Here is a 25,952-nt window from a genome sequence, read left to right on the forward strand (position 1 = left end):
CATTTGAGAGGTCAACGTGCCCAAGTAAGAAGATCAGATAATTCCGAAACTCACCGTTACCCCAATCTAGCAGGAAAAATTTAACGCATGAAACAGGTCCCTTCTCACCCCCTTTTCAATACCACTTTTTTTATATTAGCCTCCCATGTCTCTTTTTAAATCATTAACTAGTTTAATAAGTAAAAACGAAAACACAACTGACGAAAGTCAACTACAGCAGCAACTGGATGAAGTAAAGGGAAAGGAAGATAACGGGCATCCTCCCGTTGGAATTGATCAGATCCCTCCATCCGATGTTTTAGTCACCGATTGCTGTGATTGTGATAAAGACTGTTTGGAACATCAAAAATACCCTCCTCTTAACTTTGATACCGAAACGCGTTTACTCGGTTCCATGCTTCCTTATGGACGTCATGTCATGATTGCTACAGCTCAGAGTGATTGGCCAGCTCGAATTGAAGAAGACTATGGTACACTTGCTGCTAATCTACAAGCATTACTAGCAAACAATCCTATGCCTTGGAGAACGTTTGTAACAAATACTTCACAAATACCCTCGCATGGATCAGAAGTACACTGTGGCCTTGATGTGACTATTCTGCCAGACAATATCATACTCGGTGATGTGACGCCTGATGATGCTCAACTTATTTATGATGTATTCTGTAAAAGACCGTTGCCAGCCACAGACGAAGTGAATATTGAGGAGGAATTTAAAAATGTTGATTTGAAAATGTTAAAGATATTCCCAGTCTTGTACGATTCAATGATTTTGATATGCTCACATAGAAAAAGAGACAAGCGTTGTGGTGTAACGGCCCCAATTCTACATCGTGAATTCGACCATGTTTTAAGAGATTTAGATATAAACGATGGTGAAGGTGGGACAACTGTGATGATGGTTAGTCACATAGGAGGTGAGAGCTTCTTTTATTTCTTTTGTTTCTGCTCGATAAACATCCCATCTATAACACTTTACGCTATTTTAGGTCATAAATACGCAGGCAACGTTATCACTTATATCAACAGAGGAAGAACTGGTATTTGGTATGGACGTGTCAAAACCTGCCATTGTAGAGAAATTGTTGAACAAACTATTCTCAAAGGAAAGGTCATTAAAGAATTATATCGTGGGTCCATGTCCCATAGTTTTGGTGATGTTGAAAAGAATAAAAAATGTAGGCTAGAATGGTAGTAGAGCAGCTGGCCATCCCAACGATTTGTACATACCTAAAAGTAAACTTAACGTTCACGTTCTTGTCTCTTTACACTGTTCATGTAACGAATAAATATCAGCATACGCTCCTCATGCTGTTGAAAAAAGGCAGAGAAAGAGAAGGGGTCTACCGGTAGAAATCGAACCAGTTTCGTGCTGGCGATTAGTAGGATGCTATTAAGCGGTTGATGCGGGTCAGTAGGTCATCCCCACGGTTAAGCATGCGGGGGTCTTCTAAAATCGCATAAAAGCAACAACCAACGTCAGGAACAATACTTAACCCTGGGTATTCCTAAGCACTCAAAATTTCATACCTGATTTCAAAAAAATATGTATGCAACAGGATATCATCCGATGAGTTTCAAGGAAGAAGGGTGTTTTTTGGTCAAAAGCCTTTCTCTGCAAAAAGAAACAGATAGAACATCATCTCTATCGACATTTGGATGACCATTATGATTTTGATACACAGGTTTTCGATAGGCATAAGCTAAAGATGATGGAGGTACACACAATGATACCAGTTACAGCTAAATACCAATTTTCTTCAACAATACTAAGTATTCGTTTTCAAAATGTAAATGACGCTCCTTATACTGACTTTTTTGATTATCGTTAAGCAGTGTTTGTTTGAACAGTCAGTGGAAAAGGGGGTCATTCTCAACCATAATATGTTTTATCAATAATGTCTTTATCTAAAGAATAGCGCTGCTGTTTAAGGTCAAGCAACAAGGGATAAGCCCATCAAAATTTAGATATGGCATTACGATCCTACTTGATCAAGTTAGAAGTAAAGTATTATTTCCAAGTTAAACATAAAACAACAACCCCTTCCCTCTCCCACGCAAACACACAAAAACAGTTATTTTCACGTGAAAACATTTGAAAACAGTAGCAGAAATAAGACCATGACAAAAAGGAATATGTAAATGATAGCATTGAGTTAGCTTATCCCAGGACTCGAACCTGAATAAGAGTAAAAATAATTACTCTTGTTTTAACTATTTAAACTAGATAAGCAAATATGGGAATCTTGGCCTGAGGTTTCCTCATAATCCTTAAAAAATGTAACACTTGCTCAAAAGAAAGAAAACTATGGAACGTGGAGAGGCTTGGATTATAAAAGTTGAAGTCCTAAGCTAGGTCATAAAAGGTACTCTGCCAAAAAAGCAGGTGTTCGGTTTGCTCCCCTCGCCAAGCGCTTCGCGATTATGATTAAAGCTTCAGACAGACAAAACAACTCTTGATAACCAAGTGGTATATAAGGGGAAACATAAAAAGGGGAAGGTGTGAAGGCAATAACAAACAATCTACCGCCGTCCTTCAGTGTTAGGATCCCAGAACACGACAGATGACCGCTCAACCCCAACACTAGCGACAGAGGGATTTACAAGGCCCAGTGAAACTGTCCTATGGTCTGCCGGTGTCAATTAAGAACAAGATCAATGGGAATGAAGAACAGAGTTTGTAGTAGACTGCCGCCAAAGCCGAGGAGCAAGCGTTACAGAGGATATAAGTAAACGAAGGCCGTTAATGTATGAAAAAAGAAGAGAAGAAAAGAGACCTCCAAAGAGAAAACATGGGGGCTTTTTATAAGAAAATTTTCTTCTTGTCACGCGACGTCCAAACAGTCAACGATACAAGCCTCCCTATTCTTATGTAAGTAGTCTCTTCTTAACTAGTAACCTATGCCTACAAATTATCGTGGGATACTTTTGAAATGAAATTCGGTTATAAAATTCTGACTGATATTGGCGCTATTCAACTAACTGACCAGGCTGAATAAGATGCGACGCTATATAAATACTTATATACTAACCAAAGGTTGCTTGACGTGATGCTATTCAGTCAAGTTCTTCTATCTTTCTATGACATAAAGCTTTTTCGGTATTGTATCAATAAATTTCTTTATATATGCATCTTTTCTGAAGATGCTATGAATTCAAATACGCCTTAACGTATCTACACTGCTCTCTACAACTTAGATATTGTTTCTATTCGTAATGCAAGTTCTAACTTTATTGACCCCAAACTACATACATTCAACACAAGGAAACGGCTATGATTTGCATCTGGCTTTGACGGATTTCAATATAATGTTAAAGAAGAGGTTGATATCCAGTTCTCATATGAATCCAACTTATAACCATCGAGTGTATCCCCAGCAAAAACCAGTATACCAGAAATTTGGTAATTTGGAATCTAGTCAACGCCAGCAAGTAAGTGTAGAATCTTTTAGCAGCGTTGACGTCCGGTTCCAAAGAATCGAGCAGATTTTGCAGGCACAAATACTTTGGCCGGAAACAGTCTTCAACTCTTAGACAGTGTAGAGCGGCAGTTGTTACATGTTCGAGATTTTTAGTTATTCATCAATAGTTATAACGAGGAAATCGCCAGCAGCCTCTTTTCGCGTTAATACACGCCAAAGAATTCCAACGACACCAGTTTTGTGGCCTTTGATAGGAACGACAGACTTCCAGAACATGCCACTGCCATATACAGTCAGAAAGACCCTTCTAATATCACCTACATTGAAGGGGTCAGGCTTCCACTTGCTCTTTACGGTATTACTGTGGAAAACATGAATTCTATCAGCATTTTATGCAGGTAGTAGATGATGTGCTTATCATTCAAAAATCTTGCTTATCTTTCTTTGCGATAACTTTGTTTACTTCTCTCTCTTCATCATGTTTTTCTTTCTGTATTTAGAAAGAGCCATTTTGTCGGTATTCTTCTTTGGCCATTTGCCTTAATCCTGCCACCGATTTAATCTTTTGCAAGATTTTGGCTTTAAACATGGTAAGTATTCCCTAACAGAATGAGGAAACAAAGTATGAAAGAAAGTCAAATGGGGAAAGACATCAAACTTATTTTCTGCAAATGCTCCGAATCTGGCAACATATACTTTTATTATGACTGACAATAACTGTTACGGGATCAGTTTGACGCGTATATGATCCATAAATAAAGCCTCTTAAAGAAACAAACCCTGTGTCTATTGCTAATATGTCTCAACAAAATACTCAGTACGTCTCGTAGTACCTTAGACGTACTGTCGCTATCAATTTAAAAGTGTCCACTGAACTTCAAAATAATGTTTCTAATGTTTAGTGGTTTATTCTGCTTCGAGAGGTACAACTTCCTCCCTTACATGTTTGAAACTATAATTATAATCATCTGTACCAAAAGGCATTTCCCATCCAACTTCCTTGTCATCCACAAGAAGCCATAGTCGTAGTAAGTGACGAGTAGCACCAGGAATATCAGTATAAGCAGTACGAGCATGTAATATTTGATAGTTTTGAACAAATTGCATGTCGCCGACTTCCAGTTTCATGTTCAGCGCCTCACGTTCACACAATTCTTGAATATAACGCATGGCTTCGAACTTTTCTTCTTCCATGGTCACCTCAGGAAAACGATTCACTGTTTCGAAAAAATGTGGACCCCAAAAGGTAAACAGGTGGCCTTTGTAGTAAGTTAATGGAGATGCTGACAAATAAGGCTTTTCATCGGGGCCTTGTTCATTTTTACGATCCCAAAGCCATGGCTGCTTCATCAATTCAACTATATCTGGACGATCTTCTCGTAAACGGTTATAAACAGTGTGCGATGAAATGATAGAGCTTAAGCCGCCTTCATGGCCTTCTGATAAACAAAGTAAACCAACTACATCAGTACCGTCTACGTGAAAAGGTTGGGCTCTTCGCGTAGCGTAAATACGTGTGGTTGGGTCATCCTCTTTATAAACAGCCTTTGTTGTTGAGTTTTCTGTCAGGTCCTTGACATGGCCTAGTACATGCCCTTTAGCATTTTGAGGCTTACGAATACCGATATACGAACCAATACCCATGAAAATCGCTACTTGTTCTTTGCGATCATAATTCAGAATCGGAAAACCACGGAGAAGACCGAATCCCAAACCATTGAACAGATTTTCACGCTCTTTTGCAATCACTTGATGGAAAGTTTTGAGGGGGAAAGTGTCAGGTCTAATCTGTCCTAAAGGTAGATTGAGTGAAAGGAAATGCTTGAGTGCTTGGTCGATGTCGGCTATATCCTCAGGAGTAAAGCGATAGATCCACTTTTCAGGTTGTTGCTGGAGTTCTTTGCCGCTCCAAGCTGAAGGGCCAGTTATACGGTCTGGGTAGTCAGCATTTGCTGTATGATTTTCGCCTTGAAGAGAAAAACCGCGCCAATTCTTCTTGGTGCTGGAAGTATCATCAATACTAGCAGTATTAGTATTTGTAATGGACGAAGGCTGCTCAACTGAAGTCATTTTCCTTAAAATGGTAACGTTTCGGGTTTTCTCAAAAGTTTACAGATTTGATGTGTTGTTGAAGTGGCTTTATAACAGAACGAAAAGAAATAAGCACCTATCTTTCATTACACCCACACTCACCTTCAATCTCTCTTTATATATTCGTTTTAGCATATTAGGTTTTTGTATGGCAAATCTCTTCCAACTATTGCGCTATTTTACTCTATCGTCAATCAAAGAATTGCACCACAGCAACACAGAATCAAGGAAACCCAGATTCGTCAATCTGTACTATTCTTGCACCATCCAATCAACGTGTTTTTGTACTTCAACCTACATTATTGAGAAAACGCTTTATATGTTGTCTTCAAAGAAAACCTCATATCGTCTATCCATCACTGATTTCAAACTGTATGCTCTGTTGCTATAAGTCTGTGCATTTCCATGCGTTTCTTTTCGATTTATTACAGTACATAAAAGAGAGATAGTTACATCTAAGATTCGAATCTGTATCATGCTTTTAGAGTTTGAGCACTATTCATTCTTATTGCAAGACAAATAGTTGGTCAATCAAGAATTAGTAAGATAGAATTCCCATCCGTTTGGAACAAAAGCAATACTTCTAAAACTCCTTCAACTCTTAGAAATGCAGTACTTTAAAAACTATAGCTGAAAATGCCGGAATACAGAATCTTTACCAATCCATGCACAGTGCTTCAGGTTAATGATGATTTTCATTTTGATGATATTGCTGACTATATCGAGTCAAAACCAGCATGCTTTGCCGTACTTAAACATTAATCTTTATAATTATTCTGCTTACTACTGAGAGTAATGTATCAGATTATACATATCTCACTTCAATTTTGAAGAATTCTGAAAAGAGCACAAATCTGTCTTTTGAGAAGACAGCAACTTTTCGTTTCCAAAATCTCTTTTTTAGCTATTAAGGCTTCTTACTTGAGAGTATGCCTTGGCACGGTGAGTGAATAAAAAAGTAAACGCTCCCAAATACCTGGATTCCTTGAATTTCTTTAGGACATGAATGATATTTAAGGCTCTTCTGCACAGGACCTTAGCTTGTAATATACACTTTGAATGAATATAGTTTTTTTTTTTCAAGATATGAGTTGAGCTATTCTTATCAGTGTGGTATTGGTAACAATGCTGATTTTACGCCGCAAATGGGTTAATTTTTTTTTTTTTTTTTTTTTTTTTTTTTGCGGAAAGCGTTGATCATGAGTCTCACCTAAGATTTTTGCAGCAGTACTAGCAGTAATGGGATTTTCAAGTCCGTAACTGTTGTTGTGAAAGGTTTAACAACCATGATGGTCATAGCCACACGCCAGTTGTAACTTTTTCTTTTTTTTTTTTTCTTTTTCTGTTCTAATTTACTCGTCTTGAATTGAATTTACACACACAAAGTTTGTTTTTCTTCTTTTTTACTATTTGTAGATTCACGCAATGACGAAACAAGTTGTCCTCATCACAGGTTGTACTCAAGGTGGAATAGGTAAAAGAGCAAAGTTAGGAAGAATAACTCATACAAAAACGAAGAAAGTTATAAGATTCATTTTTCAATATTTTAAATTAAAGGCTATTCATTCGCGAAAAAGTTTGCTGAAGAGGGTTGTCAAGTCGTTGCTACTGCACGCCGTATTGAAGCTTTATCAGGACTAGAAGGTAACGTTACCCTATATAAACACGTTTGTCAAGCAGAAAAAAGATATTATAGTCTGAAAACTGAACTTCGCTATGATGGGCAATAAAATAGAATTTGGTTGTGAAAAGGAGGCATTAGATATCACAGATCGCCAAGCAGTTAATGCTGTTGTTGAAGTAAAGTATTCTTTACAGTTTTGTCTATTGGTTTTGTTAACATGAGCACCATGTCTGGCATTTCTATGAATCGTTGTTTAACTAAGCTAAGTTGCTCCATCTAGAAAGTAATTGAAAGATTTGGACACATTGGTAAGTGAAGGTTTTGAGGATTGTATATTACAATAATTATGCTAAAAGCAAACAAAAAAATCTGAAAAAAAAAGATGTGCTGGTTAATAACGCTGGTGTCCCGTAAGTCAACTGGAGGGCAAGCGAATGAACGTTCCTATGGAAATATATAATATTAACCATCTTTTTTGATGAAGTGCCGTGGGAGCTTTAATGGATGTTGATCTGGATTGGGCTGAGCAATGTATCAATACGAACGTGTTTGGTACGCTTGTTTTGTCAAGAGTTGTTGCAAAGCATATGGCGAATCGAGGAAAGGGAAAGATTGTAAATGTAGGCTCTGTCGTGGGTTACGCATCAACACCCTGGGCAGGCATTTATGCTATGTCTAAAGCTGCTGTTCACTCAATGTCAGATACTTTACGTATGGAATTGAAACCATTTGGCATACAAGTTGTTGTTGTTGTACCTGGTAAGCGCTTCTCTTTGTCTTTCTCATCGCCTTCACTCAATTGTGTGAGCTTAATTGAAAAAAAAAAAAAACTTGTTACAGGCTCTATCAAATCCAACATTGGAACAGCCGGTGTTAAGACAGTACAGGTTCCCGAAGGTAATGAACAAAACTTTTAGTTAAAATCGGTAAACAAAAGGTCTTTTACTCATTTGATTGTGAATTGTTTTAGATTCCCTATATACAACTGTTTCGAATTATATTGTTGCTAGAGCCAATCTATCACAAGGTAAGCAAATGAGATAGAAGATTGGACTACAACGAAAACTCAAATGTCTATTTTTTTACATTTAAAATCAAGGTCTCAAGGCTACTCCTACCGACGCTTTTGCCAGTCATGTCGCCAAAAGAGTGTTGAAGCCTGTCTCGCCGCGGTATATTACTTATGGCTACTTGTGTTCCATTTTCTATGCATTTTACTACCTGCCGTTTTTCATCAAGGATTTCTTCTTTAGTCGAAGATTCGGTTTGCATCTTTTGTATAAAAATGAAAAGAAAGATTAAAAGCTACTTTTGTTTGATAGCAAAATAAAATACACTGTGGTGGGACGTCAGTGGCGAGTAGCTAACATGAGACAAACATGATTGATACCCACCTACATTCGAAAGCCAAAGTAAAAGTCAAAGTTAGGCTATTCAGCAAACCACTAGATCGCAAGAGGAGACTACACAATCAGTATTCACATTCCTGTGGAAGGCAAAATTGTGTAAGAGTGCCACGAAGTGACGGATGAGTACAAAGTGTCACGGCTACCTGGCAGTGGAAGCAAACAATACATATCATAAACTATGCTTATTGATAATGGAATGATAGTCTTTGCACCCTTCCCGTGCTTCATTTTTTCCTTCCTTGTAAACTAGAAAAAGGACTAGCCTTTCAAAGACCTTTTTTGTATAAGACCGCGTAGCGAGATCAGAGAAGCATTCCTTTAGTAGCGCAGGTCACTTGCTGATTTCCCTTTTTTTTTTTTTTTTTTTTTTTTCTTTTCTTTCGTTGGTGCAGCGAGCAAGACGAATGTGTATCAATTTTCATGGGAAAAGGAATCCTTTTTTCTTAAAGACAAGATTGAATTGAATCACACTCTCACAAATTCATGTACTCACAATGGCAAAAAAAAAAAAAAAAAACCTGAAAACTATGGATCTGCAAGAGCTCTAAATCACCATTTGTCATTGTTTCAATGGATATGTATTCCTTTTCTAATGAGAGAAGCAGGATATTATTCTCAAGTAAGATTTTGATTTGTTAGCCGATCGATAGAAACACTAGACGATATAACGGAGCAGCACGGTGAAAAAAAAAAAATTGTCTGTTGATAATCGGTATGGCTTACAATGAATACAAAAAGTAGAGGATAGATTAGAAACGCGTAAATTCTGTAAAACATAAAAACATTACAACGTTGTGCTGCAAATGATACGCAGGCGTTGTAATTGCCCTTTTGTTATTGTAGTGCATAACCTTGTATCAATTGTATACAATCATTAATGTTGTTGGCCTTTTTTTTTGGCTTCTGTGTTTCCTTTGATGATGAACTATGAGCATCATCTGTGTTTGTTAAGGATCACATCGTAACCGTGCTTCTCTTGTATCAATTAAAAGAACGAGAATGAGCGAATAATACAGATAGAGACACTATAACCAACTGTGAACATTGCCCATATTAAAAAACGGAATAGGGAATTAAAAAAAAAAAAAAAAAAAAAAAAAAAAAAAAGAAAGACAATAGTACTTTTGTTCTTTGATCATATGTGACATGTTAATTGGGTAGTATAAGGATTTGGGCGAAACTTTGCCCTTGTAATGAAAATCGGAAGCATCCATCCGAGAGCAAAGTAACACTAAACTTACATTCCTACAAAAGACGGTTGACGAGCCGAGTCGTATAGGACCCGAATATCATAGATCTATGACGGCAAAGGTTGTTCATGACGATCCTCCAAGTTGTATTTCCACTGCCAGTTTGCAAAATGGATCGATTGTTTGCGGGAAATAGCACTTGTGATGCGTATTATTACTAGCTTACATGAATGGTGATCACCTTTCAAGCAAACAAAACGAGTCATCTAAAGAGATGTAGTATATCACTGACTTTCTTTGCTCATTTAAGTTAATGTTTTCCTTTGACTTTTATAGAACTTTTGTGTAGTACGATTCAATCCCTTTTTTTTTCGGTTTTTTTTTTTTTTTTTTTTTTTTTTTTTTTACACTCTAATGACCTTCAAGTATTTAAGTATGTTTATTTGATTGCTTTTTTATCAATAAACCTAGCTGCAAAATTTCCAAATACCAGTTTATTCATTTCTTTTAAAATTCTACATAGATACCCTTCAATTACTTTTTTTTGATAGATAATATATCTTTCATTCGTTCCTTTCATCAACAAAGCAAAAGTTCGAACAAAAAAAAAAAAAACCAAAAAGTTCCGGTAATAAGCTTTCAACATCCAATGGGAAACAATATTAGTTCCGACGACAATGACATTTGGACTCACCAGCAGCAAGTAAATAATAATGCAACTCAAGCAGTGATAGGCAAATCGTCTCAGCACTCACAAAGTTCAGCAGCAGCAATTGCATTGAAGCCGCAGCAACAACAACAGCAGCCATCTCGAGACAGCCAGCAACCATCCACAGCTTTTCGAAAAGAGGAAAAGTACTCATTAACAAAAGATAAATCGATGCTAGCGACGATATCAGAAAAACAGCAGTTAGAAGATCACTACAACGGGCTCTTTCACCGCTACCAGAATACACCATCGCCCTTCTCTGTTGTCAGCTATTATGATCAGCAGCCCTCACGACATCGATGCCACAGTCGAGCCAGTCCAGATTCAAACAGATACAGCTCTTCCATCATGAATAGTGGCTTTAGTAGCGCAGTGGGTGGTGATTCCTTTCATTTTTCCAGCGTGGCCGATTCAACCATCACTGATTTTACCAATGCTTCCACCTTCTCCATCAATTCATTTTTAGACAAGGCTTCAGATGAGAAAAATGACTTTATGCCCTTTTCAGTATCAGTCAGCAACCCAACCATCGATCCTCATCATCCCATTGAACTAGAATCATTAAGCACAGCGCAGGCTATACTTGATCTTTTGTTAAAGAAACCCGAAGCGATCTATGACGTCTTTAGTTATGTATTGAGTCATACGGGCAGTGCTCGTAACACGAATCACACAGAACCGTGCGATGCAGCATTCCAAAAAGAAGCATTTTTAGCCATGGAAACCTGGAGTTTGAGAGCGACAGACACATTTGCCAAAGTGATGGTGGCATGCTGTCGACTGTACGGTTGGGGAACCGAAAGAGAACCTGAGTTGGGCTTCCACGATCTGCAAAGCTTGGCAAAGCGGGGTGTCTGGGAAGCGTTTTATTTCTTGGGACAATGTTATCATTATGGTCTTGCGTCAGACGACACGGCGATGGACCGAGAAAAAGCACTCTACTGGTATGCCAAACTGGTGGAAAATGCTGAGAACGCCGCAAACTATCAGCAAGCGCAACTGTACGTTGCTGAAGCCCAGTTTCGTATCGTTGCCATTCAGTTTGCTGCTGGAAAAATTACGTTTGATAATTTACATGAAAATGTAGACATGCTTAAACAAAGTGCTGATAGCGGGAATAGGTAAAGAGAGAGAGAGAAAAAAGAAAGAAATGGATCACTCTTTCACTCATCACCATTTTTTTAATATCCATCCCCCTGAACAGAAAGGCCGAATTCTCTTTCGGTCTTATGCTGGACTCGGGTGTTATTAAAGACGATGTCTCTGCGCTAGAATATTATGAACGCAGTGCCATCAAAGGGTATGCTCCAGCGCAAGTTCAGTTAGGATTAAGTCTGATTCGAAATGGTTCAAGTGAGGGTATCGACTGGCTTAAAAAAGCAGCCGAAGAACAGGTACGGATCATAAAAAAAAAGCAACGCCAAGATAAGTACCCTCCGACAAAAAGTGAACTGACTGGTCCTATTCATACACAATTTTTGACTTTCTTTAGCACGATGCATGGGCGTATTACTATTTAGGTGAAAGTTATGAATTTGGACGATGTGTTGAGGTTGACAAACTAGCTGCTTATCAGTGCTATTCGAACGCTGCCGAGGGAGGCAACCATTACTTGGCACAGTTCCGTCTTGGCATGCATTTTCTTTATGGTGGTCTCGGGCTTCAAAAAGACCTATCCAAGGCTTTCCAATACCTCAAGACGTCTGCAAGAGCGGGCTATCACGACGCTCAATATTTATTGGGCATGATGTATCGTCAAGGGAACATTCCTGAGCTCTCTGAGCCCTGCTCTCCATCTTCAAAAAATACAAACCGCCATGCTCGAAAACTACGCCATGAGAAAGAAGCTTTTCGGTGGATTCGGCGAGCCGCCACGCAAGGCATGCACACAGCCATTACACAGATTGCTCATTGTTATGAAGAAGGTATCGGCACAGCCGTCAATCACGCTTTAGCGACAGAATACTACTCTATCGCAGTGAAGATAGCTGGAAAACATCTCCCGAGCGCTCAGCTCACGTATGCTCGCTTTCTTCACAAGAGCGGCCACTATAGCAAGGCGCTCGAGTTGTACCTCCTCGCGGCTGGGATCCATGGCTCCACGTTGAATACGGTTCCGTCCAGTCCCGTTATCGCACGCGTCGCTAAACGGATGGTGGCTCTGATTTATTTGGATAAAAGCGATACAACCACTCCTTACGAGCCCAAAGAAGCGCTTGACTTGCTGTTTTCTCTCGCTGATTGCCCCGAAGGAGACGCTGATGCGCATTATTGGATCGCCGTTTGTTATGAAGAAGGTGTGCCTGACGTTTTAGCTGTCAACTTGCAAAAAGCGTACGAGCATTACTTGATCTCCGCTCATCTTGGATCAAGTGATTCACTTTTCCAGGTAAGAATAGAAACCCTTTATGTTTTAGGGATAGGACATGAACAAAAAAAGCAACTAACGTTTTTTTTTTTTTGATATTTTATTCTTCCCGACCCCCTCCCCCCCCCTCCCCCACCCTTCACCTGCTTTTTGCTGACATTTCCGAATCCAGGTTGGATACATGCTGTGTAAAGGCATAGGGGTCAAAGAAGATAAGGGTGCGGCGTTTTCGTGGTTTCAGAGATCGGCAGATAGGAACCATGCCGATGCTCTTTTCTACGTTGGCATCTACCATTACAATGCGAATGCACCTCTGTTAAAAAGAGACCATGAACAAGCTCGTCTCTGTTTCCGGAAAGCAGCAGAATCCAATCATGTGGAAGCTATGGTGGCCTATGCTCAACTATGCCAAGATAAACTCAACCTCTTGTCCTCCTCCTCTGCGGCCGATGCGGCTGAAATGAAACGACTACAAACAGAAGTGATGAGATGGTATACAAAAGCAGCCAAAAGAAATAGCATTAAAGCATTGCGTGAACTGGGTCGCATTTATACGGTCAAGGGCGATTTCAAAAACGCTTTAGAAAGTTATCTTAAAGCGGTCAGTCACAATGATGGTCTGTCGACTTTGATCTTGGGTGGATTTTATGAAAACGGACAAGGAATGACCGCCAATACACAAATAGCTCTGAAATGCTATGCCAAGGCTTACGAATTAGGACAAGCAACGTAAGTAAAGGCTCAAGAGAAGCCAATACATGATGAGAAAACTTATAAAGTCTTTTTTTTTTTTTTTTCTTCGCTCTTTTTAGTGCATTGTTTGCTAGTGCCGAACTCTATGAAAAACTACAAAAGTTCTCCATAGCTTATGCTTATTATCAACGCGTCTTACAAGAGCCAAAAATATCACATCAACTTTTATCAAAGAAAATGTCCAAACTGAAAATAGCACTCTATAGCTTACATTATTGTCCGACGACTGCCATTTTCGCCCCCACAGATTTGACAGCAACGATGACACAGCCCTACTTATTTGAAAGCATTCCTTCCTTGCTGCCTAAATCCGAGGCATTCCAACTTTTATTGACGCTTGGAAAAGTAGAGCAGTTTGACAAAGCAAAATACTGGATAGCTAAATGCTATTTTGATGGAAATGGTACGCGTCAAGATAGAGTAGAAGCGTCACGTTGGCTTTCCACCGTCAGCAATCTTTAATAAGGCTCTTCAGAAAGGGTCAAAATCATTGTATTTCTTTTTTTTTTTGTTTTTTTTTTTTTTCTTCCAGATTTTCTGTCATGTAAAATACTTCTATGCATTGATACTTTCATTTTAGACACAGTCATTCGTTCAATTTATTTTCTATGCTTTATCCCATCTCTTTCTATTATTATTATTATTATTATACCAGCTCTTATAGATATCCTCGTTTTAACCACAATAGCTTAGCATCTCTCTCTTTCTCTCTTTTTTCTTTTTCTTCATACAGTCTATATTATTATCCTCATTTTTTGCTTTTTTTTTTTTTTTCTGTAAAGATATACTATTATGCCCCTCTTATTCATTATAACTGTAGTTCTATTGAAAGCGAAAAAAAAAAAAAAAATGTTTTTTTGATCAACGTTTTATTGTTGGCTTTGAATGAGTTTTCTGTTGAAGTTGAAAAAGGGATCGGTGATCTATCGTTTTATAGCTAACAAAAACCACGTGTGTTCCTTTGGAGGGGCGCCGCAAAAAAAAAAAAAAAAAAAAAAAAAGCAAGCCCCAGTATGGCTGGCTTTCGGTTCAACAGGTCAAAACCCAGGGAAGAGTGCAAGTTGGCTCGAGCGCGCAAAATTAGTCCATCCATGTTTTTGAACGCACGATTGACGACAGTTTTTTTTTTGGTTTTTTTTTCATTCATTTGCAGCCATTGATGTCATAACGTGCGACTAGCACTGCCTATGTGCCATCGTTTGGGTTTAGTGTTTATGATCAGTCCAGAAACGGCAGCCAAAGGTGAGTAGACTAAAGTACAACAAGCAGATGCATAAGAACGCCCATTTATTCTCAACATGCGTCCTATCCCAATCCAACAGTACCATGTCAAAGTGGAAAATTTGATAATATTCACCACTTGCTAGGTATAGATTGTCTGTTGAGGCTTGCACCTCATCCCATTCTCTACGCTTCTCTTCCATCATGTGCGCTCATAGAGAGCCTATTTTGAACCAAGGCTTTCCTTTATAAAGTTGGCTCTAAATTGAACTGAAACAAGAAAAAAGAAAAGGTTCATGCCAATCATTTAGGAAAGCCTTTTTAGGACGAAATAGAATGTATAAAACTTTTATGTGTTGACAACAATTTAAAATGGTTCAAAGGAAAGATGTTTTGCTTCCATTGTAGCCTCTTCATTGACATCAAAAATGACTTGATCCAGTGAAAGCAAATTTGTCTTTTTTACTTTTTTTTGACAACAAATCTCTTATCACTCACTCTCAGTTTCACCCCTCCGCAATCTCACCCCCCAATCATCCCCAACCGCGGTATTAACATTGCTATGCAGCCGCTCGTTTTGGTCGCGTTGTCTAAAGTATTTGGGCAATTGTTCACATTCTTCTGATACAAAATCAGGGCGAAAAAAGGAAACGATGCATTTTTTTTTTTTTTGGTTGTTGTTGTTGTCCAAAAATGATACTCAAACGATCTACACATTTTTTAAGAAGATACTTGTTTTGTCTCAATTGGGATGATGACAGGGGTGGTTTGGGAATTGGGGGGGGGGAGGAGGCGCATTCCTTGACAACAACACCTATGTCGTCTAGAACGAAGAGTACAACTCTCGGAGAAAATATGTGCGCACTTTATGAACCGTGCCATAGGTATGACAAAGTAGAGTGTAGTATGAATGCAACTGAACGATGGACACAGATGGAGAAGAACCTTTGGCTTTGGGCATTGCAGAAGCAATAAGACGTTCCTGAAACATCTTTTCTATCCACACCATTGCCCTCACGAATGAATGAAGGAATGAAAGACGAGTATGAAAAGAACGCAAGAAGAGGTAATGCCAATGTTACTCAAATTCAAGTTTGGCTTAGCCCCTCCTCCTCCTCCTCCTGCCTTCAATAATGACACGTTACATTTTCGCTGAACATTTCGCCTCATCTTTATTTATCCGTTCACATCCATCCGATCCTCTTTCCATGCATACAGAGTCGATCTCGCGACGAAAAAAGAACAAATCCCTTTTTACACATACATGATGTTGCAAAAGTACCTATTGCCTATCCGTCCGCCATCTACCCAACTGTAGAGAGGGGTGTTGGTCTGTTGGATGATGAACTAAAACAACAGCATTATGTCATGTTGTTGTTGTTGTTGTTGCGGTTATTTCTGTGTATTACAGGTAAGTTCTGGCCTACTGAGTCCGAGATGGCTCATCTAAATTTTGTATTTAGTCCTGTGTGGAGCGATACACGAAAAAAAAAAAATAATAAACAGAATGGACGCGCGCCAAACGGTTCCCAGCAGAAGCACCCCCTCACCCCCCCCGCTCCCACATCATAGTTATGTTTTCCAAATTCAAGATGACAGCCGTCTGCTGTCTCTTTCTTTTTTATATGAAATACAAAGTGTTCTATTGATCGACAAGAGGAGTAGTAGTGTATCATAACGAACACAATAAAGAGAAGGGGGCAAATATAGTAAAAAGGAGACACAGAATGGACATGGAATATACTGTTTTCAAAAAAAAAAAAAAAAAAAAAAAAAAACGTGCTTGTTGCTTAAATAACGCAAAGGCAAAAAGAAAAAATATGAATGGCAATGTAACCATTGTATAGGAAAGCGATTGCATTTGACATCATCCACTTTTAGCATTTTTCGGTAAAAATTGAAGAGAGAGACTGCGGTTTATTTATAACCGCTTTAAAAGGGAAACTAAAAAGAGGTTGTACAAAAATAACACTGAAAAATGAAAAAGAAAAAAAAAAAAAAAACCAAAAGTGCCAATGTTTAAATATAGCTTTCATGACTAAAATTTAATAGATTCTCAGCTCGCTTGGATTCGTTTCTCGACTTTGCATTGCCTATTTGTTTACTGATTTAAAAAAGTCGGCATAGGTTGACCCTTTACATGACTTTTTTTCAACAGAGTTTCTACTGTACAACGAAAAAGAAACGAGAAAGCTTCATGTATGAGTGTTTTAAACTGGTGTGCTTTTTTTTTGGATGGAGTTCCCTTTTATATACAGAAAATTTCACTTTTTTTTTTTTTTTCTTGGTTTAATCCGGCCAAATTCAGCCTTTTTTTTTTTACTTTTGACGCTCCGTTGTAAATGGTATAAATAGAAGACACTGATGGCCCGCATTATTCCTTGTCAAGCCCCTCTTCTTTCTATTCTTTTTGCTATCCCCCATTTACCGTTTAACAGAATTGGAGTGTCGTGCCTATATACACAATGAAGAACACTATCCGTAACCTATTTCATTTGAAGAAGAAATCAAAAAAAGAGCCTACCCATAACAATACCACACCAATGACCGAGTTCTACACGCCAAGCTCTTCCGTATCCTCTTTCTCCACAGACTCATCGATGAACGACTCGATGCCTCAGACGCCGACAAGTGTATCAATACAAGATAGTCGTGGTATCTTTCGTACATTAGAGCCTGTGTGGTACTTTAATGCTAGTTTATTGCCTAATCATCCAGCACAGAACAGTGAGTGGGTCAGATTTGATGAACGCAGTCAAGCCATGTTGGAGTCTTCTTTAAGCAAACAGAACGAATGCACCTTAAACCATACAGCCGTCGGTACCTGTACTGTCCTCTTTAGAAGACCACAAACGACAAAGGCGGCGGCGAATCATAGACTCAGTTATAGTGTGAAGCATCATCCATCCCATTACAACTCTATGCCAACGCTTCATCCACAACAACAACAACAACAACATCCCAAAGGCCGTACATTAGAAATGAATAAACATGTTCGCCGTACCATGTCTCCAGTATGGTGGTTTGAACAGGATGCCGCGGATGGTTCAAAAGGCATGTGTCGATTTGATTATAAAAACCAAGTGCGTTTAGAAGCTTTATCAGAGGGACGTACACGTATGATGCTTACAGACGATGCCTTTAATGTGCCTTTCACGGTGGCTCTCGAGCCTCCTAAAGAACGCGAATCAAGAGAAGAAGTACGTGGTTTCTTATTCTTTGAACCGGTCGCCACTGCATTCCAACTTGCCTATCATACCTGTCAGGCACCCTCCTCGCCTATGAATAGTAATAAAATGGAAGCAGCACTTCCAGTAGTAGAAGGATCAGCTTACGAAGTTGACGATCTATGGGGACATGATCTTCTTCGTCGATTCTCCATTTAAAATCATTTGCACACGTCACGCACATGTATTATTACTTGTTACTTTTTGCATTATAATTTCTTTTACTCCTTATATCACCCATTGATTCATCCTTCTGGACACATTACCCCCTCCATCCATCCTGTTGCCAAAAAAAAAAAAAAAAAAAAAAGTAGGCATAGTAGTTGTCATCATGTTAATTATGGAATTAGACAAAGCCCTTTTTCTCGTATTTTCATATTCCTTGTATATACTATTTATAATCTCTTATTTTCATCCTTTTTCATCTTTTTCGAATGTGCTATTCACAATGACCTAACAAACAATCATCCATTTTACAAAAACACACACATACCATACGCGTCTGTGTGCAAAATAAAATCATAGCTGTGTCATGTGTAATTCTGACTTTTTTTCTTTTTTTTTTTTTTTTTTTTTTTTTTTTTTTTTTGTGGAGCCATCATTAAAAAAAAATTGTACTTTTTGTAAACGCGTTTTCTTACTACATTGCATCTTTTATTGTTTGTTGTACAATGTTCGTACAGCAAATCAAATCTCAGCTTGCCGAAAAACCAGGTTGTCATACACATGGCGAGCGGACAATAAAAAAATTAGAAAGCAATTTATGCTGTCGGTGTTGTTGTACCAACGTCTTATCAATCTTGGAATTCCATCCACTTTGAAATACTTTGGGTGCTTTGGACGTACGATGAATTGTGTTTCGCTAATTTGGAAAGAGAAACAGAAACGCTTCTAGATCATTCAATGGCTTTTTTTCATGTGTGGCTCAAAGGAGAAAGAAGTCTCTCTCTCAAACAAGTCCTGTTTCCCTGTTGGGTGTTTCTGCCCATCATGAATAATGAAAAGGACAGAGGAGTCAACAGGGTGGTCACGTTATCATGACACTAAAAAAAGTGAAAGACGCGCCCCCCTTCCTCTACGTCGCCCTCCCTCCCCGCCCCCGCGCCCTCGCCCCTTCCCCCAAAAAATACAAGCCTAGAATCCTCTCTCCTCACTGCTTCTCCCAAGCAACCCCAGAAGTAGATGAAAGAAGCGTGTTCATGTTGAGTCACTCAACAAAATAGACCTTTTCTATCTTTTACATCTTTATATGAATAGACTAAACAGGAATAAAAGAAAACGGATGCTTGGCCAAGACAAAAAAAAAAAAATGATGGGAATGACTAACGGTGAACCTTAAAAAAGAACAACTTTTTCCTTTTTGTCTGCCCATCCATCAGCTCTATCGAATTTATCCGATCCCTGTGCGTAATGTCACATTGAACTTGCCATCTATATTTTCAACTCATTGAGAGGGGGCGGGAACCTTTGAAAGTACAGCGATAGAGGCTATCCATTATACACTATCTCGAAATGAGCCCTCGAAAAATGCTAGAGTTGAGTGGAAAGCACATCATTCACTATTTTGGGAAAGGATTGAAATACAGCGTTCAAACTCCTAACCCTACTAACGCATGACAACGAGTCATGATGGCATCAGACATATCCATAGAAAAAAAAAAAAAACCTTAAACTTGACAGGGTGCTTGTATTTTTATTTTATTTTTTTGTTATTTGTGTTGTGACGTGAATCTTAATGGGTAATCAAACACGAGATTTATTTTAGTTTCTACCTTCTCTTTCCTCGCTCTCACGAGTGATGTAGACTCTTTCGTGGGTCGCGCCAATGGAACGATGAGTGCATAGAGCCATTCGTCATCCGGAGAGTTATCATCGTCCTCCGTGAACGGCCTATCCATAGAGCGTGGTACACAACAGAAATTATTTGGTTTTTTATGAATGTAATTTTAGATTTATAGCAGCATTTCGTGGAAAAGGGGGAATCTTTGAGTTTGACTCTTTTATCAATTGAAGCACAAATAGCGTATCACTTTTTTTTTTTTTTTTTTCTGGCACGCAAGACACGGAAACAAAACAAAAAAAAAAAAAAAAAAAAAAAAAAAAAAACTAAATTAGGAAATATGACAGAAACCGCTCGAATACATCATTTTGCAAAAAGAACATGTATGAAAAGATAATGCTGCTCATCTGCCATGTGTTTCAATCTTGAAGAAATGTAAAAAAGATTGTATTCATATCATTGACTTTTGACAGGTCATTTCCTTCTTTTTCTTTAAACATGTAAATACAGCTTAAAATTGTATGAAACTGGAAACGCAGGAACGATCACTCTTCTTAGCTGAGTTCCATCTATTTTATTTTTTTTAGAAAACAGTGTCCATAAATTGCAATCAGAATTATCTAATCAACAAAATGAACAAGGCTCCGTCAGAGCACATATAAAATTTTTCAACTTAGAAACACAGTCTTTATCGAGATAAGCACTGAGACAGATTCTTTTGTTCACGTTGATCTTCTTGAACGATAGGCTCAGTAAATGGAATGCTTCCTCACAGTAGGCATACATGTTCATTTGAGGAAAATAGTCACTCTGCGAAAAAAAACAAAAAACAAACCCCAAGTCTTTGAAAGCCTATGCCCCCCCCCTATAGGTTGATAGGCCCATTCATATGGTTTTGGTATAGACCCTGTTGCTGGTTAAATGAGAGTATAGCTTCTAAGCCCTGTTTTACATATTAAAAATGAGTGGGCACACGCATGTGATTTAGTCGTCAAATGTACGGCCAAAATAGTCGATTTCATTAAGATACTTTTCTTCTTTATTGATGCATAATGACTGTTTTGAAAAAACGCATGGATGTTGCGTAGGTTGGCTTGTGTCCTTTCGGCTCAGAAATAAACCCAATTTTCTTTACACAAGAGCCGTGTTGAGTCTTTTTACAAGATAAGAAATTACTTGACCCATCCCCACAAAACCATAAACAGAGGATATCCTTTATTCAACCGAAAGGTTAACACTAGCTGGCCACTTAGCAAGAAAAAAAAAACACGACGGAAGAAGGAAAACCATGGATCGGCCAAAGGCTCACAGAAAGTGGGACAGTCCTGTTCAGAAACGAGTGTCTTGAAAGCTGCCATTGCACACGGGTCAGATATTTGAAATCTATATAAAAAAGCCATACATTCCTTGTTGACCATTCGATGATGAGCTGCCAGAGAAAGCGGGCTTTATGGGTCCACTCTTGATCAACGTAACTATCAGTAGGTTTTAGCAGATAGAGGAGGATCATGATGAACTCCACTGACTTTTTGCTTTAGAGTGCAGAAAGAGTATCATATATCAGTGGCGTCTAGATACATTTCAGGAGATTTGCATGCAACTCTCATCAGCTTACCCTGATTGCTTCTCCCCCCATTCTGAGAGTAGACCAATAAAACTAGTGTAGAGCTTGCCTATTACCTTTTGGTCTTTTTAGTGTCTTTTACTATGTAAACAAATATCCTCATTTCTGTCCCTTAGTGAAACCTCACACTCATTTGTCAAAACTCGTCGACGTGGATGGCCTGAGCACTTTTTTTTCCACCTGTGCAAAAAGGCCTCTATGGTAACTCAAATCGCATATGAAAAAGGGCTGTGAGGGCCAACTTGAACCCTTGAATAGAGTAGAGGGTTGAGTAAACTTCTTTCCTCTATTGGCCTTTTTTCTAAACTGAGCAAAAGGAGGCTTATTAACGCTCTGTACTACCAACGTCCTCGTGCATCTTGTATTGATGGAGTACTTTCTCTCTTTTCTTTCCCTTTTATCTCATTTCTCTTGTTTTGTTCCCTGAAAACACTCCCCCCCCAATCAGATACCCTTTTTTACATATATATATATTTATTCATATATATATGTATAACCATGTTGCCTTCAAAAAGGGAAACGGTGGACTCTACAGCATCGTGGTTTAGTGCTGACTCAAACCTGATGAACTATTCTATACCCAAGCAACCACTACAACAACAGGGCATCGATGAAGCTATCACTTTCACAACATCAAACTCACCACTTATAAACAGAAGGATGAGTATAGCGGATAACGGTAGCACAAAGAGAGAAATCCAGAGTGGAGATGCGGATACTCGTACGAGGCAATTGGAAGCACAAATCGAATCGCTTACATTGCAGAACGTTAAATTACAAAGAACCAACCGATTGCTCAAAGTGGACACGGATGACCTGATCAAGCAAAAAACGGATCCATTGGAAAAGACGATACAGGAATTGACGATAGCCAACGTTAAACTGCAACGTACAGCCAGACTTTTACAGCAAGAAGTGGACGAAAAGACAAAGGAACTCAACAAACTGAAAGAGGATCACATTATAAAAATGAAATCCGTAGGACCTGAATATGAATTCCTGGTGCAAAACATTAATTTACTGCAACGACAGGTAATAATAATAAAAAAAAACAGTGGGCAATAGAAAAGAATCGCATTGCTGATGTTCGTTTTCGTACCCGCCGCGGGGAGGGCAATAGATTGCAGGACAGCCTATCTGCGAGGATACATGTTGCTTTACCATGCAACCCATTGATCAATCCACCATGGTGATGACTCTGCCCTCAACCACTTCTTCGTCGGCTTCCTCTTTATTTTCATCCTCCTCTGAAAGAGAGGAACCAGAGAGAGACCATCAAGACTTTACTGAATCTCTCAGCGTGGAAGCACAGCATATTTGTCGACCTGTGATACACTCAACAGTCTCTCAAGGATCCTACGCTAGTGAATTGGAAAAGAGAATCATAGGATTACAACGATTTATCGAGGATTTGGATTTGGAAAAGGAGCAAATACTCAAGCAGCAATCCTATAAAGACAATGACATAGAGACATTGAAAAGGGAATTAAGAATCAAAGACGAAATTGTATCTCAGTTGGAGCAGGACTTTATGGGCATGGAGGATCAGTTAGAGCAACTTCAAAAAGTAAGGATGAAGGATAGATGCCAGAGAGAGAGAGAGAGAGAGAGAGAGAGAGAGAGAGGGGAGGGAAGGGAAAGGGTGGAAACGTCACTCTATGTTTGGGCCTTAACCCGTTTTTGATACTGTCTTTAAAGGAATTACAGGAGCAATCGACGTATTCATCTCCACCGTCCATCCATCGACCGGACTCCACCGCATCTACAGCAACTACCATGATAGCCTTAACGGGTAGTAGGAGCCTTTCGCCTCCCACTCATAAAACCTACTCATTGCTATCACATGCTTCACTTCCAAATGATCCACAACGACAATCACAGAGATTGATGGAATCAAAGCGCAAGTCATTAGCGATAAAGGACGTCCATTTACTAGAAGAAATGCTGAAAGACGACTTGCAGGAGTTTGATGGCGGACGGCCCTCTTCCTTCGATTCACAGAACCAGAGAATAAGTTTTGTATCAGCAGCAGAATCTTTTACCCTATCAAAAGACATAGTAGATGACAGTACGCACGAACAGTACACGCCGCAAGAAGCCACCCGTCGCCAAAGTGCAGGTACAGAGATGGAGATGTACTTCATGGCCAAAGAGGATCACCGTGGTCACAGTGCGGGTCACAGTTTGAAAAGAAAAGGTAGTATGATCTTTAAAGAAAGTACTACTGTCACTGTTTCTACTTCTACACCAGCTGATACATTATGTTTATCTTGTGTTGGATTCTCTTGCGCCTATCCATGTCATTGCTACTCCTTCTTTTCATCCTCATCTTCTTTTTCTGATGAAAATCACTTTCAACGTCAACACCCATTCCTTGACAGCAAAGAGCCATTGGATGCGTATATCCAATTTACATGTTTAGCCATCGTCATGGGGTTAATCTCTTCAGTAGGAGTCACAGAGGATTGGACTGTGCCGTTTGCTCTTGCTATGATCGTTTCTACACCGTTATGTTACTCATCGAGTAGTAAAACATCAGAAGCAACAGCATAAAAACCTTCAGAAACAAAAAGGGGTAGCCAGAAAAGACCCAACCTATCCAGCCAACGTTTCTTGCATCATACCAACCACTACAGTCTACAGGATTAGGCGCTTTCGTCATACACGTTGATATACCTATATACCTTTTTTTTTTTTTTTTTTTCCTCTCTCTCTCTTGATTCCATCTACCCAACTTTTATGCTTGTCGTATCCACCTTTTCATTTTTTATTTTTATTCATCTAAATCTTCTTAAACTAATGTTATACCATTTTTAGCCACCAGCAGCATTTACATAAGCAATATTATCATTTTTTCGCTATCGCTCAAATTTTTTTCACTTTGCAAAAATGAAAAAAAAGACTTTAATAAAATTATGGTTGCCAACAAAAACTACATACTTGAAAACGTTGGAATGTCATCTTTTCTGTTGATGATAAGTTGTATGCTCTGCTCATTTTGCTGTAATTGCGCCGACCGCCTGTCAGATTTAACTTTTTTTTTTTTTTTTTTTGGTTGCCTATCTAATTTTTCTTTTTTTTTTTTTTCCTTCTTTATCTTTTGGCTGTAAGGCAGTTTGTAATACACTTTGCACGCGAGCTTCCAAACACAATGAGCGATTGGGGTAAATTGTCAATAATGATAGACATGCATTTCCCATAGAAAGAGGACCATTTCTTATTCAATACTTTGGTACTATTCCATCATGACCACCACACTATTGTAAATGAATGTTTTTATAGAAGAAGAATTTGATAAGGAAGAAGTCGTTATTAGCAACCGACCCAAGATGGCTTGGGACGATGAGGAAGAAAGTGATGACGACAACAACAAGAAAAATACAGTGAAGGAATCTTGGGACGATTCTGGAGACGAATGGGACGATGAAGAGAAGGATGGTGGAGTTTTCGAAGACGATTTGTTTTCTGCTGCTGCACCCAAGAAAGCCGCCGCCACTACCACTACAGCACCTGCTAAAAAGATGACCTTGAAGCAAAAGATTGCCGAAAAGGAAGCTAAATTACAAGAACAAAAAGCAAAAAAGATCGCGTTGGTAAATGAAAAGAAAGAAGGGTGGGTCGTCATTCACGCCCTAATGTCTCTCTATTCCATAGGCGAACCGATTTTTAGACGGTGAGACTGAAGAGGAAAGATTTGAGCGTGCTCAAAAAGAAGCTGGTCTCCATAAATCCGAAGGCGATGAGAATGGCGAAGAGGTCGAAGTGAAAAAGAAGGAGCCTTCAAAGCCAGTAGCTTCTTGCAAACCTAGAACCCAAAAAGAATTTGAAGAATTCAAGAAACTGCTGGTTGACCTTATCCTCGACCAAAAGGTAAAAATGGAGTTGGGCACTTTTGTTGTTGCGTGGGTTGGCTATCCATCTCAACCGTTATGACTTTTTTTTAGAATAATGCCAGCTATGCCAGTTTTGTTGAAGCATTTGCAAAGGATTTAGCTCAACCTATGAAGGATATGGATATTCGAAAAGCCGCTTCTAGTCTAACAGCACTTGCCAATGATAAACAACGTCAACAAAAAGAAGCACTAAAGTCGAATAAGAAAGGAAAGGGAAAGACGGCTGCCGCACCTGCAAAGAAGGCTGCACCTGCTCCTACGAGGGAATATTCTACTACTTATGACGATTTTGACGACTTTATGTAAAAAAAAAAAGAAGCTTAGGATGATAGCATAGGACATATTGACTATTCAAATAAATGTATACAAGTTTTTTGCAACTACTTCATTGGGAGAGGGCTTGTCTATCTCCATTCTATGAATATCCCAGTTTTCGTCTGCTGTGGATTTGGGTGGAAAGCGCAATATAGATTAACAGCATTAAATTTGCAAGCCATCCACTCCTAAATAAAGGTGACTTAATTTCCTCTTCCGCCCATCGTTCTTCTTTCCCCCCAATTTCCGAAAATCTGTCAAATACAAAAAAAAAACCCACACGTTTAGGCCTATTTTATCGTTATATCCCCTCTATATCAACCTTT

The 25,952-nt window shown here is 38.9% G+C and overlaps 7 protein-coding genes across 7 annotated transcripts; 6 read left to right on the top strand and 1 right to left on the bottom strand.

Moving 5' to 3' along the window:
- Positions 1-145: 145 nt before the first annotated feature.
- BDF20DRAFT_833981 (Sucrase/ferredoxin-like-domain-containing protein) lies at positions 146-1,195 on the top strand (the record flags this gene model as incomplete). The annotated part of the gene is made up of 2 exons (XM_053078699.1): positions 146-917; positions 990-1,195. The coding sequence occupies 2 exons, from the start codon at positions 146-148 to the stop codon at positions 1,193-1,195; spliced, it is 978 nt and encodes a 325-aa protein (XP_052938280.1).
- A 3,133-nt stretch (positions 1,196-4,328) lies between these two features.
- Positions 4,329-5,492, bottom strand: BDF20DRAFT_911574 (uncharacterized protein; the record flags this gene model as incomplete). Its single annotated transcript, XM_053083843.1, has 1 exon — positions 4,329-5,492. The coding sequence occupies one exon, from the start codon at positions 5,490-5,492 to the stop codon at positions 4,329-4,331; it is 1,164 nt and encodes a 387-aa protein (XP_052938281.1).
- A 1,339-nt stretch (positions 5,493-6,831) lies between these two features.
- On the top strand, positions 6,832-8,872 carry BDF20DRAFT_860229 (uncharacterized protein). Its single transcript, XM_053080497.1, has 9 exons — positions 6,832-6,987; positions 7,071-7,157; positions 7,249-7,313; positions 7,418-7,445; positions 7,520-7,547; positions 7,622-7,896; positions 7,978-8,034; positions 8,108-8,164; positions 8,237-8,872. Exons 1-9 carry the CDS (start codon positions 6,939-6,941, stop codon positions 8,437-8,439), a joined length of 849 nt encoding a protein of 282 aa, XP_052938282.1. The 5' UTR covers positions 6,832-6,938; the 3' UTR covers positions 8,440-8,872.
- A 1,441-nt stretch (positions 8,873-10,313) lies between these two features.
- BDF20DRAFT_860235 (uncharacterized protein) lies at positions 10,314-14,095 on the top strand. Its single transcript, XM_053080498.1, has 5 exons — positions 10,314-11,566; positions 11,650-11,839; positions 11,938-12,834; positions 12,986-13,542; positions 13,626-14,095. The coding sequence occupies exons 1-5, from the start codon at positions 10,386-10,388 to the stop codon at positions 14,026-14,028; spliced, it is 3,228 nt and encodes a 1,075-aa protein (XP_052938283.1). The 5' UTR covers positions 10,314-10,385; the 3' UTR covers positions 14,029-14,095.
- A 2,959-nt stretch (positions 14,096-17,054) lies between these two features.
- Positions 17,055-18,324, top strand: BDF20DRAFT_860243 (uncharacterized protein). Its single transcript, XM_053080499.1, has one exon. It carries the CDS (start codon positions 17,253-17,255, stop codon positions 18,171-18,173), a length of 921 nt encoding a protein of 306 aa, XP_052938284.1. The 5' UTR covers positions 17,055-17,252; the 3' UTR covers positions 18,174-18,324.
- A 3,478-nt stretch (positions 18,325-21,802) lies between these two features.
- BDF20DRAFT_860253 (uncharacterized protein) lies at positions 21,803-24,120 on the top strand. Its single transcript, XM_053080500.1, has 4 exons — positions 21,803-22,450; positions 22,539-22,985; positions 23,117-23,615; positions 23,800-24,120. Exons 1-4 carry the CDS (start codon positions 21,917-21,919, stop codon positions 23,838-23,840), a joined length of 1,521 nt encoding a protein of 506 aa, XP_052938285.1. The 5' UTR covers positions 21,803-21,916; the 3' UTR covers positions 23,841-24,120.
- Positions 24,121-24,515: 395 nt separating this feature from the next.
- On the top strand, positions 24,516-25,866 carry BDF20DRAFT_860255 (eukaryotic translation initiation factor 3 subunit J). The gene is made up of 4 exons (XM_053080501.1): positions 24,516-25,011; positions 25,073-25,288; positions 25,363-25,607; positions 25,696-25,866. Exons 1-4 carry the CDS (start codon positions 24,685-24,687, stop codon positions 25,730-25,732), a joined length of 825 nt encoding a protein of 274 aa, XP_052938286.1. The 5' UTR covers positions 24,516-24,684; the 3' UTR covers positions 25,733-25,866.
- The last annotated feature ends 86 nt before the right edge of the window (positions 25,867-25,952 follow it).

This window comes from Mycotypha africana (genome assembly GCF_025528875.1).
Source record: "Mycotypha africana strain NRRL 2978 chromosome Unknown BDF20scaffold_3, whole genome shotgun sequence".
Taxonomy (NCBI): domain Eukaryota; kingdom Fungi; phylum Mucoromycota; class Mucoromycetes; order Mucorales; family Mycotyphaceae; genus Mycotypha; species Mycotypha africana.

Bases quoted from the DNA above. Each gene is read 5' to 3' on its own strand.
- BDF20DRAFT_860229 (XM_053080497.1), top strand. From the start codon at position 6,939: ATGACGAAACAAGTTGTCCTCATCACAGGTTGTACTCAAGGTGGAATA. The intron at 7,158-7,248 runs GTAACGTTACCC...GCAATAAAATAG, and splicing joins AGCTTTATCAGGACTAGAAG to AATTTGGTTGTGAAAAGGAG. The intron at 7,897-7,977 runs GTAAGCGCTTCT...AACTTGTTACAG, and splicing joins AGTTGTTGTTGTTGTACCTG to GCTCTATCAAATCCAACATT.
- BDF20DRAFT_860235 (XM_053080498.1), top strand. From the start codon at position 10,386: ATGGGAAACAATATTAGTTCCGACGACAATGACATTTGGACTCACCAG. The intron at 11,567-11,649 runs GTAAAGAGAGAG...CCCCCTGAACAG, and splicing joins AGTGCTGATAGCGGGAATAG to AAAGGCCGAATTCTCTTTCG. The intron at 11,840-11,937 runs GTACGGATCATA...GACTTTCTTTAG, and splicing joins AAAAAGCAGCCGAAGAACAG to CACGATGCATGGGCGTATTA.
- BDF20DRAFT_860243 (XM_053080499.1), top strand. From the start codon at position 17,253: ATGAAGAACACTATCCGTAACCTATTTCATTTGAAGAAGAAATCAAAA.
- BDF20DRAFT_860253 (XM_053080500.1), top strand. From the start codon at position 21,917: ATGTTGCCTTCAAAAAGGGAAACGGTGGACTCTACAGCATCGTGGTTT. The intron at 22,451-22,538 runs GTAATAATAATA...GGAGGGCAATAG, and splicing joins TTAATTTACTGCAACGACAG to ATTGCAGGACAGCCTATCTG. The intron at 22,986-23,116 runs GTAAGGATGAAG...CTGTCTTTAAAG, and splicing joins AGTTAGAGCAACTTCAAAAA to GAATTACAGGAGCAATCGAC.
- BDF20DRAFT_860255 (XM_053080501.1), top strand. From the start codon at position 24,685: ATGAATGTTTTTATAGAAGAAGAATTTGATAAGGAAGAAGTCGTTATT. The intron at 25,289-25,362 runs GTAAAAATGGAG...ACTTTTTTTTAG, and splicing joins ACCTTATCCTCGACCAAAAG to AATAATGCCAGCTATGCCAG. The intron at 25,608-25,695 runs CTTTATGTAAAA...TTTTGCAACTAC, and splicing joins ACTTATGACGATTTTGACGA to TTCATTGGGAGAGGGCTTGT.